The sequence below is a fragment of the Balaenoptera borealis genome, assembly GCF_965194805.1.
Source record: "Balaenoptera borealis genome assembly, chromosome: 3".
NCBI classification, from domain to species: Eukaryota; Metazoa; Chordata; class Mammalia; order Artiodactyla; family Balaenopteridae; genus Balaenoptera; species Balaenoptera borealis.
Genome location: NC_138866.1, coordinates 159,415,636 through 159,431,004, shown reverse-complemented (window position 1 = coordinate 159,431,004; position 15,369 = coordinate 159,415,636). Strand labels below are relative to the sequence as shown.

The 15,369-nt window shown below is 36.8% G+C and overlaps 1 protein-coding gene across 1 annotated transcript in view; it reads left to right on the top strand.

Annotated features, from left to right (window-relative positions):
* The window catches only part of GDI2 (GDP dissociation inhibitor 2), a 44,935-nt gene that overhangs the window by 20,682 nt on the left and 8,884 nt on the right, over positions 1 to 15,369 (top strand). The window contains exons 5-6 of the mRNA XM_082387172.1: positions 5,223 to 5,421; positions 5,681 to 5,812. Of these exons, the coding sequence (XP_082243298.1) occupies positions 5,223 to 5,421; positions 5,681 to 5,812 (331 nt within the window). The remainder of the gene's footprint in view (positions 1 to 5,222; positions 5,422 to 5,680; positions 5,813 to 15,369) is intronic.

Here is a 15,369-nt window from a genome sequence, read left to right as displayed (position 1 = left end):
CGTAAAGGGATCTTAGAGATAAAATTTAAGGTCCCCTGAATTAGTCATCCACCCACTCATCCAGTCAACAAAGATTTATTGGGAGTATGTTATGTGCTAGACACTGTTCTAGGCAGTTGAGAGTACTTCAGTAAACAAGATGTTCAGAAATTCCTGCCCTTCTGAAGCCTGGAGAGGTTTTATCTTATGGAGCCTGTTGCTGGTGAAGCTGAGCCTTCATAGGTCTAGTATACTCTTTTCAGATTAATAATTCGTGAGAGTCACTGTCTCTTGGATTGTTTCCTGTGTGCTAGGCTCTGTGGGAGACACTTCACATTTGCTTTCTTACTTGACTTGTGAAGCGCTTTGTGAGGTAGGGTTTCCATTTTATAGATGAGGAAACTCAGGCCCCAAATCACATAGGTAATGAGTGGCAGGATGGCATTGAAACCCTGGTGGGATTGCTGCACAGCCCGTGTACTTCATCACCCATCTACGCTGACCTCCTTTGCTACTCTGTCCAACATGGTGTTCTGGTGGCACTCATCCTCTAAGTGGTGCTGGTGTCATTCTCCAGCATCTCTGTTTCTAGGAATTCCCAGTGAATATGGAGTGATTTTATTTTCTGCCCCAAATTATTTCCTCTACTGGCTCATCAAAGATTTCTGCTTAACATTTTTTATTCTGAGCCTTTTAAATAGCAAACACCCCGAGAAAAGACCTTCCATCCTTTAAGGTGTTTTTGTTGCCATGCAGAGCAGTTTAAGGAAGGATAAATTTGTATAACTAAAGGGTAGATAAGTTTTGTAGGTGCTGTAGGAGTTCAGAGGAGGGAAGGGTTTGCATTGGGAGAATAGGAAGAGTGCCAGTAAATTCTCCAGTAATTATTTTGGCATTAAGATTGGAAAAGATTTCTCACCTAGGGGTCATCCCTGGTGGCGCAGCGGTTAAGAATCCGCCTGCCAATGCAGGGGACACGGGTTCGAGCCCTGGTCCTGGAAGATCCCACATGCTGCGGAGCAACTAAGTCCATGCACCACAGCTACTGAGCCTGAGCTCTAGAGCCCATGAGCCACAACTACTGAAGCCCGCATGCCTAGAGCCCATGCTCCACAACAAGAGAAGCCACCGCAAGGAGAAGCCCGCTCACCGCAACAAAGATTAGCCCCCGTTCGCTGAAACTAGAGAAAGCCCGTGCGCAGCAATGAAGACCCAACGCAGACCAAAAAAAAAAAAAAATTTCTCACCTAAAAACCTAGTTTAAGTTATTTTGGCAGTTTTTCTAACTCCATTTATTTACTTCTTGCTATTAGGGGAGAAAATATTGGGCATAAAACATTGAAAGACACTAAAGCTAGAAAGTAAAAAATAGCACTAAGAATTGCGGCCAGGTTGGGAGTGACAGTTGGGTAAGGGAAGGAATGGCTTCTGATTGAATGGAGGGGAGTTCTTGGTGTGATCATGGGTTAGAAATCATTTAAAGTCTTTTCAGTGACACTGCATCTAATTTAAATAAAGTGTTTTCATAGAAATACGAGTTCAACAGTTTGAGTAGAACTCTTTTAAACAAAGTTTGGGTTTTTTAGTTTAAAATTTTTATCCTCTCTTTGAGCTCTTATCTACATTAATAGCTTCAACCACTTCCTTCATTTAATAAAAATTGAAGGACTTACCTTAACAGTTTTATGTTTCTGTTTTTGATTTAATATTTTCAAATATGTAAAACATTTATATGACTTGAAAGTCAAAATTATATTGAAAGATATATTTAGAGTCTTATCTTTGCCACTCCATTCTTTCCACTCTGATAGGTGGTCATTTTTACTGATTTCTGATTTACCCTCCTTATGTTTCTTTTTGCAAAAATAAGCAAATATATTAATGTATGTATTTTTAAGGTTAGATTTATTGAGGTTTAATTTACATACACTAGGATTTACCTATTTTAGTGTACAGTTTCATGAAGTTTTACCAATCACTACCTTATCAGCAACTGTTTTTATATTAATGGATAGGATTTTGAAGTTGGAGTGGCAGGGAAGACATTTCTAGGCAGAATGAATGAATGGGGTAGGAAAAGTGTAGAGGGTGGGAAGTTCAAGAGAAAGATAAATAAAAACAAATTATTTTATGCTTTTAATAATAGCTAACATTTTTGAACATTATGTGCAGGCATTTATGTACTAATTATTTTATGTGTATAGTCTAAGTTTATTTTATATAGTCCTTCACTACAACACTCTGAGACGTGGTGCTATTATCTATATTGACAGATGGGAACACCGAGGTATACAGGTGTGAAAGAGCCCAAAGTAGCATAGTTCATGACTAGTAAAACTAGTTTGAAGCCAGATTTGTCAGACTCAAGAACCCCACACTCTTAACCGCTGAACTATCTAGTATATAAATGTAGCTTCTCAGATATTTTAACAACTGTCACGTACACTGGAATTTTTCTCTGTGCTACATATTTCCAGTTCCTGTGGTGGTTTCTCATATAATATGCCGCCTAGGTCTCTTGGCCACTTTTCTTTGGAAATTCTCTGATTTGCCAAGATTATCTTATATATAATAGAATTAGAGCCAGACCAGACCTGATACTCCAAGTGTTGTCTGCCCACTCAGTGTCCTTGGGACTTTTACTTTCCTAGGACAATATATTTCTATTAATGTAGCCTAAGTTTACATTGGCTTTTTTAGGAGCTGTATATACTGTTGGTTCTTGTGGTAGGTCATGATGCCAGCTAAAACCTCAAGGTTCCAATAAATATTTGTTCATTGGTCAAATGTTATTTTAGTCAAATAAATGAGAAATATATTTGGCTTCTAGAGTAATGTTGAACACAGATACTATGTTCAGAAAAGTTTGAGCCATTTTCATGAATAGCTTTGAAACGTGCCCAGCAAAATCTTGTATCCTCTGTTGAATCTTTAGCTTGCTTGTTTGTTCTCACTCTTACCGCTGTGAGGCATCTGTTTGTCAGGAGCACCTTTGACATCTCAGGGCTTGTGGCCGTCAGGAGTTGGTGTGCCTGCTGCAAAGCCCAGCTGTGAACTGGGGTGGGGCTGTTTAGGTCCACTGTCGGAATGACATGTCGTGTGCCATGTTTTAGTGCTTTTCTTGTGACGTTAATTCTACTCTGATTTTTCTATTTTTTATTTTTTTATTCACTTGTCAAATCTTATACTTGTTAGTTAATTGGAACGCTTTTTTCTGTTCTCTTATTGAAACTGCTCTGGATATTGTAGCTTTATTCTGTTTCAAAAGTCTTGACGTAAGTGTCTTTTTTGGTAAATAAACCTCAGTGTGCAAGTGAATGAAGGAAAAGTAAAACCACTTGAAATGAGTGAAGGTACAACTCAGTGGACTAACTGTGAAAAAGATTTTTTCTAGTCCTTTTATCATATAATTTGAGTATTTTCTTTATATATTGTATGTCCAGTATATGAACAAGTCAACTTCTTTTATATTCAGTCCCATCAGATGTTAATTATATGGATTGAATATTTATTGAACACTTGCTATATGCCAGGTACCCTTCTAGGTTTGGGGGTAGGGAGGGTGCAACAGAAGGAAAAAAGTAAACAAAAATGCTATCCCTATTGGAGCTTCCATTAGTGGGAGACTGACTATAGATAAATAAGGAGAAGCATTTCAGATGGTGATATAATCTGATATAAAAGCGTATCAGATGGATATGGAGATGAAAGGAGGGAGTGAGGGTGGGGCTACTGTTTTAAATAGGGTGACCAGGGAAGGCATCGTCATATAGAAGTAGCTGTTAAGAATTACATGGTAGGAAATAATATTTGAATTCGTTAAATTAGGACTTTTTCAGAATGAGCACCGGGTCTCTCACATGTTGGTAATTGCACTGGTATCTGGTTCCGACATAAAGGGATGGAGGAGCAGCTTAGAGCATCTCCTCTGTGCTGGGAGACAGGAGTCCACTGTGCTGGGAGAGTGTCCCTGTCAGGCTCAAGGCTTGGAGGAGGGAGGGAGATGAAAAGAGGGAAAGAGTGGGGAATTTAAGAATACACAGTAGATTTTCATTTTTATTTTAAGAGAAGTTATGCGATAACTCAACAATAAACTGTTGGTAAGAGCTTTAGGTTCCAACAGGCAGTGTCCACCAGAGTGACCCCCAAGTTGTAAGTGCATTGCAGTGGTGACTCGTGTTTCCTTTGGCTGTTTTACACCTTCCCCTGAAACTACACTTGTGTCTTAAGTAGGGGGCTGTGTGGTAATAGAATATTTCTTTTTAGCCTTATGCTTTCACTGTGTGTGCAGTCTGTCCATTGTTTTAAAGCTAGGTTGTAAATATTAATTTAAAAAGTTAAATGTAGTCAGCTGTCATGAATAGCCTCATGATCATTTTAATTTTCAGTTTTGTTGATTTCAGCTATAGTCTTGGGGGAAATAATGTTTAAAATATCAAAATATTCAACTGTCAGCAGATATAAAAGAAATGGTTAAGCGTTTATTTTTAAAGCTATAGTTGTTTTTAAAGTAGCCGTATGGTTTAAGAAAGGGGAAGAAGGAGATGGAACCAGAAAATTTTCTTTTCCTTTGACTTTGTCTTTCTACCAGCTATCTACAGTAGCAGGGATCCTGACTCGTAGGAAGAACTGAGGGTTTCTTAGGTGGTAGTTCATAGCTTTCTCCTGATCTACTTTTTAGTGTAAAAAGCAGTGAACTGCTTATCTAGAACTTCATGAAAGTGACTGGCAGCATAACCAGCATCTAAATTTCTTTGAGGTCAAATTGTTCTTGGTATCTAAGCTGCTTTTCCATTAAATGCCAGAGTGTATCTTAGCATACAGAAAAAAAAAATGAAGTGCATTGAGAATTTTAGGCAGTTGCTGGAGTATAGATCAGAGTTGTCAAAAAAACAGATAGATGCCTTCATGAATAATAGTTTTTCAAAGTCTTATTTATCTTGTACCTAATAAGAGGTATAATTATACATGTTGCATTTAATTAATTACTGGTTATAATTACTTGTAATTGTAGTGTAAAATTGAAGGCTTAATAGCTGATCTATTGTAATTATGACAGTTTATTTTCAAGTGTTATGAAACTGTCAGTTTATTTTAAAGCAATGGCCAAACTCCCATATTTTAAATTGCACATTGCCTTAGAAGAGCCTCAGATAACATAAAATATTTAAACTTTATTTTCACATTTTCTTTTCCTCAGTGTCCTATTGTGAGTGTGTGCTTTTTGAAAAATTCTTTTTTAGGCCTAATGGGGCTGTTTGAAAAACGTCGATTCAGAAAATTCCTGGTGTATGTTGCCAACTTTGATGAGAATGATCCTAGAACTTTTGAGGGCATTGATCCTAAGAAGACGGCAATGCGAGAGGTGTATAAGAAATTTGACCTGGGCCAAGATGTTATAGATTTTACTGGTCATGCCCTGGCACTTTACAGAACTGATGAGTAAGTTTTTTGGTTTTTAGATTTATATTTTTCTTGGAATTCTTCACTGAATTTCCCAATTCTGCAGAGTGGAAATTCTAACAAAAATATATAGCTCTATTATACTACCAAAGAAGAAGTTCTAACTGCAAATTAGAGTTAGAACCTTTTAAGTAAAATATGGAGATGTTGAATTAAAATCCATTCAGAAAAAGATTTTAAATTGAATATAAGAATGCAAACCAAAGCCCTTTTCTAATGGTCATTTCCTTTTGTCTAGCTATTTAGATCAACCATGTTGTGAAACCATTAATAGGATTAAACTTTACAGTGAATCTTTGGCAAGATATGGCAAAAGCCCATACCTTTATCCACTCTACGGCCTTGGAGAACTGCCACAAGGATTTGCACGGTGAGAGCCCATGTTTAATCTTTGTGCTAAATAAAACCTCACTGATCCTGAACCTCGTCTTGAACGGTAGTTTATGATATGGTTGTGGTTGTGAATAATGAGACAAGATTTGTCTGTGAGTGGTGAGGTGCTTTTTGTTTTTATTGAAGTAAAATTTATATACAGTGAAACCACAGATTTGTGGTTAAAAAAAAAATGAGTTGGACGTATATATAGACCTGTGTAACCAAAACTCCAATCTAGATGTAGAACATTTTCCTTACTCCAGAAGTTCCCTTGTATCCCCTCATAATCACCACCACCCCTGCACTGTAACAACTACATTTGTGATTCCTATCACCATAGAACACTTTTGCCTGTTTTTGAAGTTTTATTATTTATATATGTACTCACTTTTTAAAAAAAATTATTTATTTTTTTATTTATTTATGGCTGCGTTGGGTCTTTGTTGCTGCACACGGGCTTTCTCTAGTTGCAGTGAGCAGGAGCTACTCTTTGTTGTGGTACGCGGGCTTCTCATTGTGGTGGCTTCTCTTGTTGCGGAGCATGGGCTCTAGGCATGTGGGCTTCAGTAGTTGTGGCACGTGGGCTCAGTAGTTGTGGTTCGCGGGCTCTAGAACGCAGGCTCAGTAGCTGTGGCGCACAGGCTTAGTTGCTCTGCGGCATGTGGGATCTTCCCGGACCAGGGATTGAACCCGTGTCCCCTGCATTGGCAGGCGGATTCTTAACTACTGCGCCACCAGGGAAGTCCCTATGTACTCATTTTTATCTGGCTTTTGCTTAACAGTATTTTTGAGATTCAGCCATGTTGATGCATGTGCTGTTAATTCATTTAAAAAATACTGAGTAATGTTTCATTATGTGAATTATGTGAATATACCACATTGTCCTGTTGATGGACATCTGGGTAGTTTTCACAACGTTTTGGGGTATTATGAATGAAGCTACTATGAACTTTTGTGTAAAATTGTGTATGGACATCAGTTGTCATTCTTTCGGGTACATATCCAGGAGTGGAATTGCTGGCTGATATGGCAAGTATATGTTTAACTTGATAAGACTGCCCAACAACTTTCCAGAGTGGTTGTACCATTTTACATTCACTTAGCAGCATGTGAGAGTTCTGGTTGCTCCACATACCTGCCAACGTTTAGTATTGTCAGTCTTCTTAATTTTAACGACCCAAGTAGGTGTGAAATGCTATCTCATTATGGTTTTAATTTACATTTCCTGAGGACTAACGTTGATCACCTTTTCATGAGCTTGTTTTGTATAATTTTGTGGTGTGAGTGTTCATTTCTTTTGCACATTTTCAGAGATTGGGCTGTCTTTTTGTTTTTGATTTGTAGGCAATCTTGATGTATCTTGACTGCAAGTCTTCTGTCAGTATACGTATTATAAATGTTTCTCTTAGTCTGTGGCTTGTCTTCTGATAAGCAGAAGTTTTAAATTTTGCTAATTTACCAAAGTGGTTTTTTTTTTAATGTTTAGTGTTTTTTGGTTCCTAAGAAGCTTTGCCTACCTCAGGAGCACAAAGATACTCTCCTATGTCTTTTTCTAGAAGCTTTATAGTTTTAGCTTTGTGTTTAAATCTGTGATTCATCCTGAAATCATGTTGGTGTGTGAGGTGAGGCTTGAGGTTCACTTTTTTCTGTACTGATAATTTAGTTGTTCTAGCACCATTTGTTGTAAAGTTGTCTTGGTGCCTTTGTGAAAAATCAGTTGGCCATATACACATGTCTATTTTGTTCCAATGATCTATTTATTTTTCCTATTCCATTACTACACCATCCTGATTATTACAGTTTTTTATAGTAAGTCTTGAAATCAAGTAATATATAAATCTTTCAACTTTGTTCTTTTTCAAAATTGGTTTGTCTATTCCAGGTCCTTTGCATTTCTACATAGATTTTAGAACAAGGTATCAATTTCTTGAAAAAATTATTTGGTGTGATTTTAGTTGGGATTGAGTTAAACCTATAGATCAATTTGGGAGAGAATTATCTTAATAACATTGAGTTTTCCAGTCCGTGAACGCTGTCTCTCACCATGTATTTAGGTTTTCTTTGGTTCAGCAGTATTTTGTAGCTTTCATTATAGAGATCCAGCACTTTCTTGGTTCAAACTTATTCATAAGTGTTATATGTTATTTTGATGCTGCTGTTAATGAAAGTTTCAATTTTATTTAAAGTTGTTTGCTGCTTATATACAGAAGTACAGTTGATTTTTATACTTCCTGTGACCTTGCACTTAGTCTATTTTATAGATTTCTTAGAATTTTCCTTGTACACAGTTACATCATCAGTGAATAGAGAGATTAGCTTCTTCCTGTACAACCTTTGTGTTTTTACCCTCTTGACTTTATGAACTGGCTAGTACTTCCAGAAGAATGAGGAATAGAAGTGGTGAAGGTGGACATTCTTGCTTTGTTTCCAGCCTTAAGGGGAATGTTTTCAGTATTTTATTATTAAATATGTTTTCTGTAGGTTTTTTTTAATAGGCAGTTTTGTCAGATTAAATTCCGTTTTATTCATAGCTTGCTGAGAATTTTTATTATGAATGGGTGTTGACATTGAGTTAATAATGCAGACTTTCTTTATGCTATTGTGAATTTTATAGATTGATTTTTGGATATTAAATTAACCTTGCATTCTTAGAGCAAACACTACTTATTCATGATGTATTTTCCTTTTAATTTATTGTTGGATTTAATTTGCATATATGTGTGAGTATGTATGCGTTTGTGTGTGCCTGTTTGTATGTGTACATTCACACACGAGTTCTTGTGCCTATGTTCATGAAAGGTAGTGGTTTATAATTCCTGTAATATTCTTGTCTGTTTTTTTTGTATCAGGGTTTAATAGACTCATAACATGAGTTGGAAGAGTTTCCTCCTACTCTGTCTTCTGAAAGAGGTTGTGAAAAATGGTATTGTGCTTAAAGGTTTGATAGAATTGACCAATGAAGCCATCAGGGCCTGTGGAACTTTTCTTATGGGAAGGCTTTTGAGTGTCAATTCATTTTCTTTTAATAGAAATAAGGCTGTTCAAATGTACTATTTCTTATTTTCAGTTGTGTTTTTCAAGGAATTTGACTATTTCAAACAAGTTCTTGAACTTTTTGACAAAAAGTTGTTCAAAATATTTCTTTATTATGTTTTTGATGTCTATAGGATCTTTAGTGAGGTTCCCATCTTCATTCTTGTGATGGATAATTTATAATTTCTCTTTTCTTGATGGGATTTCATCAATTTTATTAATCTTTTCAAAGTGCTAAATTTTTAGCTTTGTTAATTTCCTTTGTAGTTATTTATTTTACTGATTTCTGTTCTTAATTTTTTCCTTTTACTTATTTGGGTTTTTATTTTCTTTTAGTTTTTAAGGTTGAAACAGAATTGATTTTATACTTTTCTTCTCTAACATAAACATTTGAAGGTCTAAATTTCCCTCTAAATATGTACCATCAAATATGGTACCCTATCTTTCCTATGATTTTTTTTTTTTCTTTGACCCTTGGGTTATTTGAAAGTATAGTATTTAATTCCTAAACATTTGAGGATTTCCCTAAATATCGTACTGACATCTAATTTAATTCCATTATGGTCAGAGAACAAACTTATAAATTTTCAGTCTTTGAAATTAATTAAGGCATAATTTATGGCAAAATATATGATCTGTTTTAGTGAATATGCCCTTGAAAGAATTCTGCATGCATGTTCTAGAAAGGTAGCTCATAGAGTTGTTCAAATGTATATTCTTACTGATTCTTTTTCTAGTTTTGTTGCTGAGAGAGGGTCTTCTACCACAATTGTGGATTTATCTGTTTCCTACTTTAGTTCTGTCAGTTTCTACTTCAGACATTTAAAGCTCTTTTACTAGGTGATACTAATTTCTGATTACATCAAGTCTTCCTTGTCTCATACTAATATAACCATACCAACTTGTTTACTGTTTGAACAATTTTTTTTTTTCCTTTTGCTTTTAAACCCTCTGTGTCTTTATATTTAAAGTGAGTCTCTCACAGACAGCATATAGTTGAATATTGCTTTTTTATCCAATGTGACAACCTTGGCCTTCTAATGAAATTTTTTAGTCATTTATTTTTAATATAATTATTGATATGGTTGGGATTAGATCTGTTGTTTTGCTGTTCCGGCCCCCCCCCCCCCCCAGGTTCCTCTTTACTTTTTTGGAATTAATCAAATATTTTCATCTTAATTGCTTAATTTTTAGCTGTGCCTTTTCATTTCTAATTTTTTAGTGCTCACTCCATAAATTATAATATCATCCTTCATTTATCACAGTTATTTGGAGTTAATACTGTCCTTTACATAAACTGTAAGAACTTTGCAACAATTTCATCCCATTTACTATTCTCCTTTGTGCTGTTGTTGCCTATATTTTAATGTCTACATACTTTATTAAACCCCACAGTACATTAGAATTTCTGCATTAAACAGTCAGTTTAAAGAAATGAAGGGAAGGAAAAATGTAATGATTTGTCCACATTTTTACCATTTTTGATGCTATTCATTTTTTCTTATAAATCCTTGTTTCCATCTGTTGTCATTTCTCTTCAGCTTTTCATTGGCATTCTTGTAGTTACTGTTGATGATCTCTCAGCTTTTGTTTATCTGAAAGTGTTACGTCACCCTCATTTTTGAAGGACTTTCGTTGGCTTAAGATTTTTTTTATTCAGCACTTTATAGCTGTTGTTACCTTCACTTGTGGCCTGCTTTGTTTATGAGAAGTTAGCTGTCAACTGTAATAAATAGTTGTTTCTGTGTTTTTGTTTTTTGTTTGTTTTTTGTTCTTCTGGTTGCTTTCAAGATTTTCTTTGTGTTTTTGGGAGTATAACTAGGATTTGCCTAGGTGTGGTTTTGCTTGGGATTTGCTGAACTGCTTGGATGTGTAAGTCAATTTTTTAGCTCAAGCTGGGAATTTTAAAATCATTATCCTCTTCAGATATTATGTCCCATTTTCTCTCTTGTCCTCTGGGACACCGATTGCTTGTATGTTAGATACTTGGTATTATTCCATAGTATAGGGGTCTCCAACCCCTGGTAAAGGTCCTCAGCCTGTTAGGAACCAGGCCGCACAGCAGGAGGTGAGTGGCGGGTGAGCGAGCGAAGCTTCATCTGCTGCTCCCCATTGCTCGCGTTACCGCCTGAACCATCCCCCCCATCACTCGCATTACCACCTGAACAAACTCTGCCCCTGCCCCCCCTGCCCCTGGTCTGTGGAAACACTGTCTTCCATGAAACCGGTCCCTGGTGCCAAAAAGGTTGGGGACCGCTGCCATAGGTCACTGAGGCTCTGCTCATTTTTTTGTTCATTTTGTTTATCTGTTTATGTTTCATATTGGGTAATGCGTGTTCATTTAAGTTCACTAGTTCCTTTTTCTGTTACTTCCAATAAGCTGTTAATCACATTCAGTGAGTTTTAATTTTTTAAAAAATATTTTTTCAATTGATCTAGAATTTCCATTTTTTAAATATAGTTTTCATTTTTTTTGTGAGATTTTCTGTTTATTCATTTTGACTTTCACGAATGTATAACGTTCTTTTTTTTTTTAATAGATCTTTATTGGAGTATAATTGCTTCACAATACTGTGTTAGTTTCTTTTGAACAACAAAGCGAATCAGCCATATGCATACACATGTCCCCGTATCCCCTCCCTCTTGAGTCTCCCTCCCATCCTCCCTATCCCACCCCTCTAGGTCATAGCAAAGCACCGAGCCGATCTCCCTGTGTTATGCTGTTGCTTCCCACCAGCTAACTGTTTTACATTCGGTAGTGTATATGTGTCGATGCTACTCTCACTTAGCCCCAGCTTCACCCTCCGACCCCATGTCATCAAGTCCATTCTCTATGTCTACCTCTTTATTCCTGCCCTGCAACTAGGTTCATCGGTACCTTTTTTTTTTTTTTTGATTCCATATATATGCGTTAGCATACAGTATTTGTTTTTCTCTTTCTGACTTACTTCACTCTGTATGACAGACTCTGGGTCCATCCACCTCACTACAAATAACTCAATTTCGTTTTTTTTTTTTAAATTAATTAATTAATTTATTTTTGGCTGTGTTGGGTCTTCGTTTCTGTGCGAGGGCTTTCTCTAGTTGTGGCAAGTGGGGGCCACTCTTCATCACGGTGCACGGGCCTCTCACTATCGCGGCCTCTCTTGTTGCGGAACACAGGCTCCAGATGCACAGGCTCAGTAGTTGTGGCTCACGGGCCTAGTTGCTCCGCGGCATGTGCGATCCTCCCAGACCAGGGCTCGAACCCGTGTCCCCTGCATTAGCAGGCAGATTCTCAACCACTGCGCCACCAGGGAAGCCCAATTTCGTTTCTTTTTGTGGCTGAGTAATATTCCATTGTATATATGTGCCACATCTTCTTTATCCATTCATTTGTTGGTGGACATTTAAGTTGGTTCCATGTCCTGGCTATTGTAAATAGTGCTGCAGTGAACATTGTGGTGCATGTCTCTTTCTGAATTACGGTTTTCTCACGGTATATGCCCATTAGTGGGATTGCTGGGTCATATGGTAGTTCTATTTTTAGTTTTTTAAGGAACCTCCATACTGTTTCCCATAGAGGTTGTATCAATTTACATTCCCACCAACAGTGTAGGAGGGTTCCCTTTTCACCACACCCTTTCCAGCATTTATTGTTTCTAGCTTTTTTGATAATGGCCATTATGTCTGGTGTGAGGTGATACCTCATTTTAGTTTTGATTTGCATTTCTCTAATAATTAGTGATGTTGAGCATCTTTTCATGTGCCTCTTGGCCATCTGTATGTCTTCCTTGGTGAAATGTCTATTTAGGTCTTTTGCCCATTTTTTAACTGGATTGTTTGTTTTTTCGATATTGAGCTCCATGAGCTGTTTGTATACTTTGAAGATTAATCCTTTGTCGGTTGTTTCATTTGCAAATATTTTTTCCTATTCTGAGAGTTGTCTTTTTGTCTTGTTTATGGTTTCCTTTGCTGTTCAAAAGCTTTTAAGTTTAATTAAGTCCCATTTATTTGTTTATTTATTTTCTTTTTTTTTAAACACATTTGTTTGTTTATTTATTTTTGGCTGTGTTGGGTCTTCGTTTCTGTGCGAGGGCTTTCTCTAGTTGTGGCGAGCGGGGGCCACTCTTCATCGCAGTGCATGGGCCTCTCACTATCGCGGCCTCTCTTGTTGTGGAGCACAGGCTCCAGACGCGCAGGCTCAGTAGTTGTGGCTCACGGGCCTAGTTGCTCCGCGGCATGTGGGATCTTCCCACACCAGGGCTCGAACCCGTGTCCTCTGCATTGGCAGGCGGATTCTCAACCAGTGCACCACCAGGGAAGCCCCCCATTTGTTTATTTTTGTTTTTATTTCTGTTACTCTAGGAGGTGGGTCAAAAAATAGATGTTGCTGTGGTTTATGTCAGAGTGTTTTTCCTCTGTTTTCCTCTAAAAGTTTTATAGTGTCTGGTCTTACATTTAAGTCTTTAATCCATTTGGAGTTTATTTTTCTGTATGGTGTCAGGTAGCGTTCTAATTTCATTCTTTTACTTGTAGCTGTCCAGTTTTCCCAGCACCACTTATTGAAGAGGCTGTCTTTTCTCCATTGTATGTTCTTGCCTCCCTTGTCGTAAATTAGGTGCCGATATGTGCGTGGGTTTATCTCTGGGCATTCTATCCTGTACCATTGATCTATATTTCTGTTTTTGTGCCAGTACCATACTGTCTAGATTATTGTAGCTTTGTGGTATAGCTTGAGGTCGTGGACCCTGATTCCTCCAACTCCATTTTCTTTCTCAAGATTGCTTTGGCTATTCGGGGTCTTTTGTGTTTCCATATGAATTGTAAGATTTTTTGTTCTAATTCTGTGAAGAATGCCATTGGTAGTTTGATAGGGATTGCATTGAAACTGTAGATTGCTTTGGGTAGTATAGTCATTTTCACAGTATTGATTGTTCCAATCCAAGAACATGGTATGTTTCCCCATCTGTTTGTGTCATCTTTGATTTCTTTCATCAGTGTTTTATAGTTTTCTGAGTACAAGTCTTTCGCCTCCTTAGGCAGGTTTATTCCTAGGTATTTTATTCTTTTTGTTGCAGTGGTAAATGGGAATGTTTCCTTAATTTCTCTTTCTGATTTTTCGTTGTTGGTGTATAGGAATGCCAGAGATTGCTGTGCATTAATTTTGTATCCTGCAGCCTTACCAAATTCATTGATTAGTTCTAATAGTTTTCTGGTGGCATCTTTAGGATTTTCTATGTATAGTATCATGTCATTGGCAAATAGTGATAGTTTTACTTCTTCTTTTCCTATTTGTATTCCTTTTGTTTCTTTTTCTTCTCTGATTGCTGTGGCTTGGACTTCCAAAACTATGTTGAATAAGAGTGGCAAGAGTGGACATCCTTGTCGTGTTCCTGATCCTAGTGGAAATGCTTTCAGTTTTTCACCATTGAGTATGATGCTTGCTGAGGGTTTGTCATATATGGCCTTTATTATGTTGAAGTAGGTTCCCTCTATGCCCATTTTCTGGAGAGTTTTGATCATAAATGGGTGTTGAATTTTGTCAAAGGCTTTTTCTGCATCTTTTGAGATGATCATATGGTTTTTATTCCTTAATTTGTTAATGTCGTGTATCACCTTGATTGATTTGTGTATATTGAAGAATCCTTGCATCCCTGGGATAAATCCCACTTGATCATGGTGTATGATCCTTTTAATGTGCTGTTGGATTCTGTTTGCTAGTATTTTGTTGAGGATTTTTGCATCTATGTTCATCAGTGATATTGGCCTGTAGTTTTCTTTTGTGATACCTTTTTCTGGTTTTGGTATCAGGGTGATGGTGGCTTCGTAGAATGTATTTGGGAGTGTTTCTCCATCTGCAGTTTTTTGGAAGAGTTTGAGAAGGATTGGTGTTAGCTCTTCTCTAAATGATTGATAGTATCCACCTGTGAATCCATCTGGTCCTGGACTTTTGTTTGGTGGAAGATTTTTAATTACGGTTTCAATTTCATTACTTGTGATAGGTCTGTTTATATTTTCTTAATTCTTCCTGGTTCAGTCTTGGAAAACTGTACCTCTCCAAGAATTTGTCCATTTCTTCGTGGTTGTCCATTTTATTGACATATAGTTGTTTGTAGTAGTCTCTTATAATCCTGTGTATTTCTGCCGTGTCAGTTGTGTGATTTCTCCTTTTTCATTTCTAATTTTATTGATTTGCGTCTTCTCCCTTTTTTTCTTGATGAGTCTGGCTAAGGGTTTATCAATTTTGTTTATCCTCTCAAAGAACCAGCTTTTAGTTTTATTGATATTTGCTATTGTTTTTTCGTTTCTATTTCATTTATTTCTGCTCCGATCTTTATGATTTCTTTCCTTCTACTGACTTTGGGTTTTCTTTGTTCTTCTTTCCCTAGTTGTTTTAAGTGTAGGGTTAGATTGTTTATTTGAGATTTTTCTTGTTTCTTGAGGTGAGATTTAATTGCTATAAACTTCCCTCTTAGAACTCCTTTTGCTGTGTCCCATAGGTTTTGGGTGATCGTGTTTTCGTTGTCATTTGTTTCT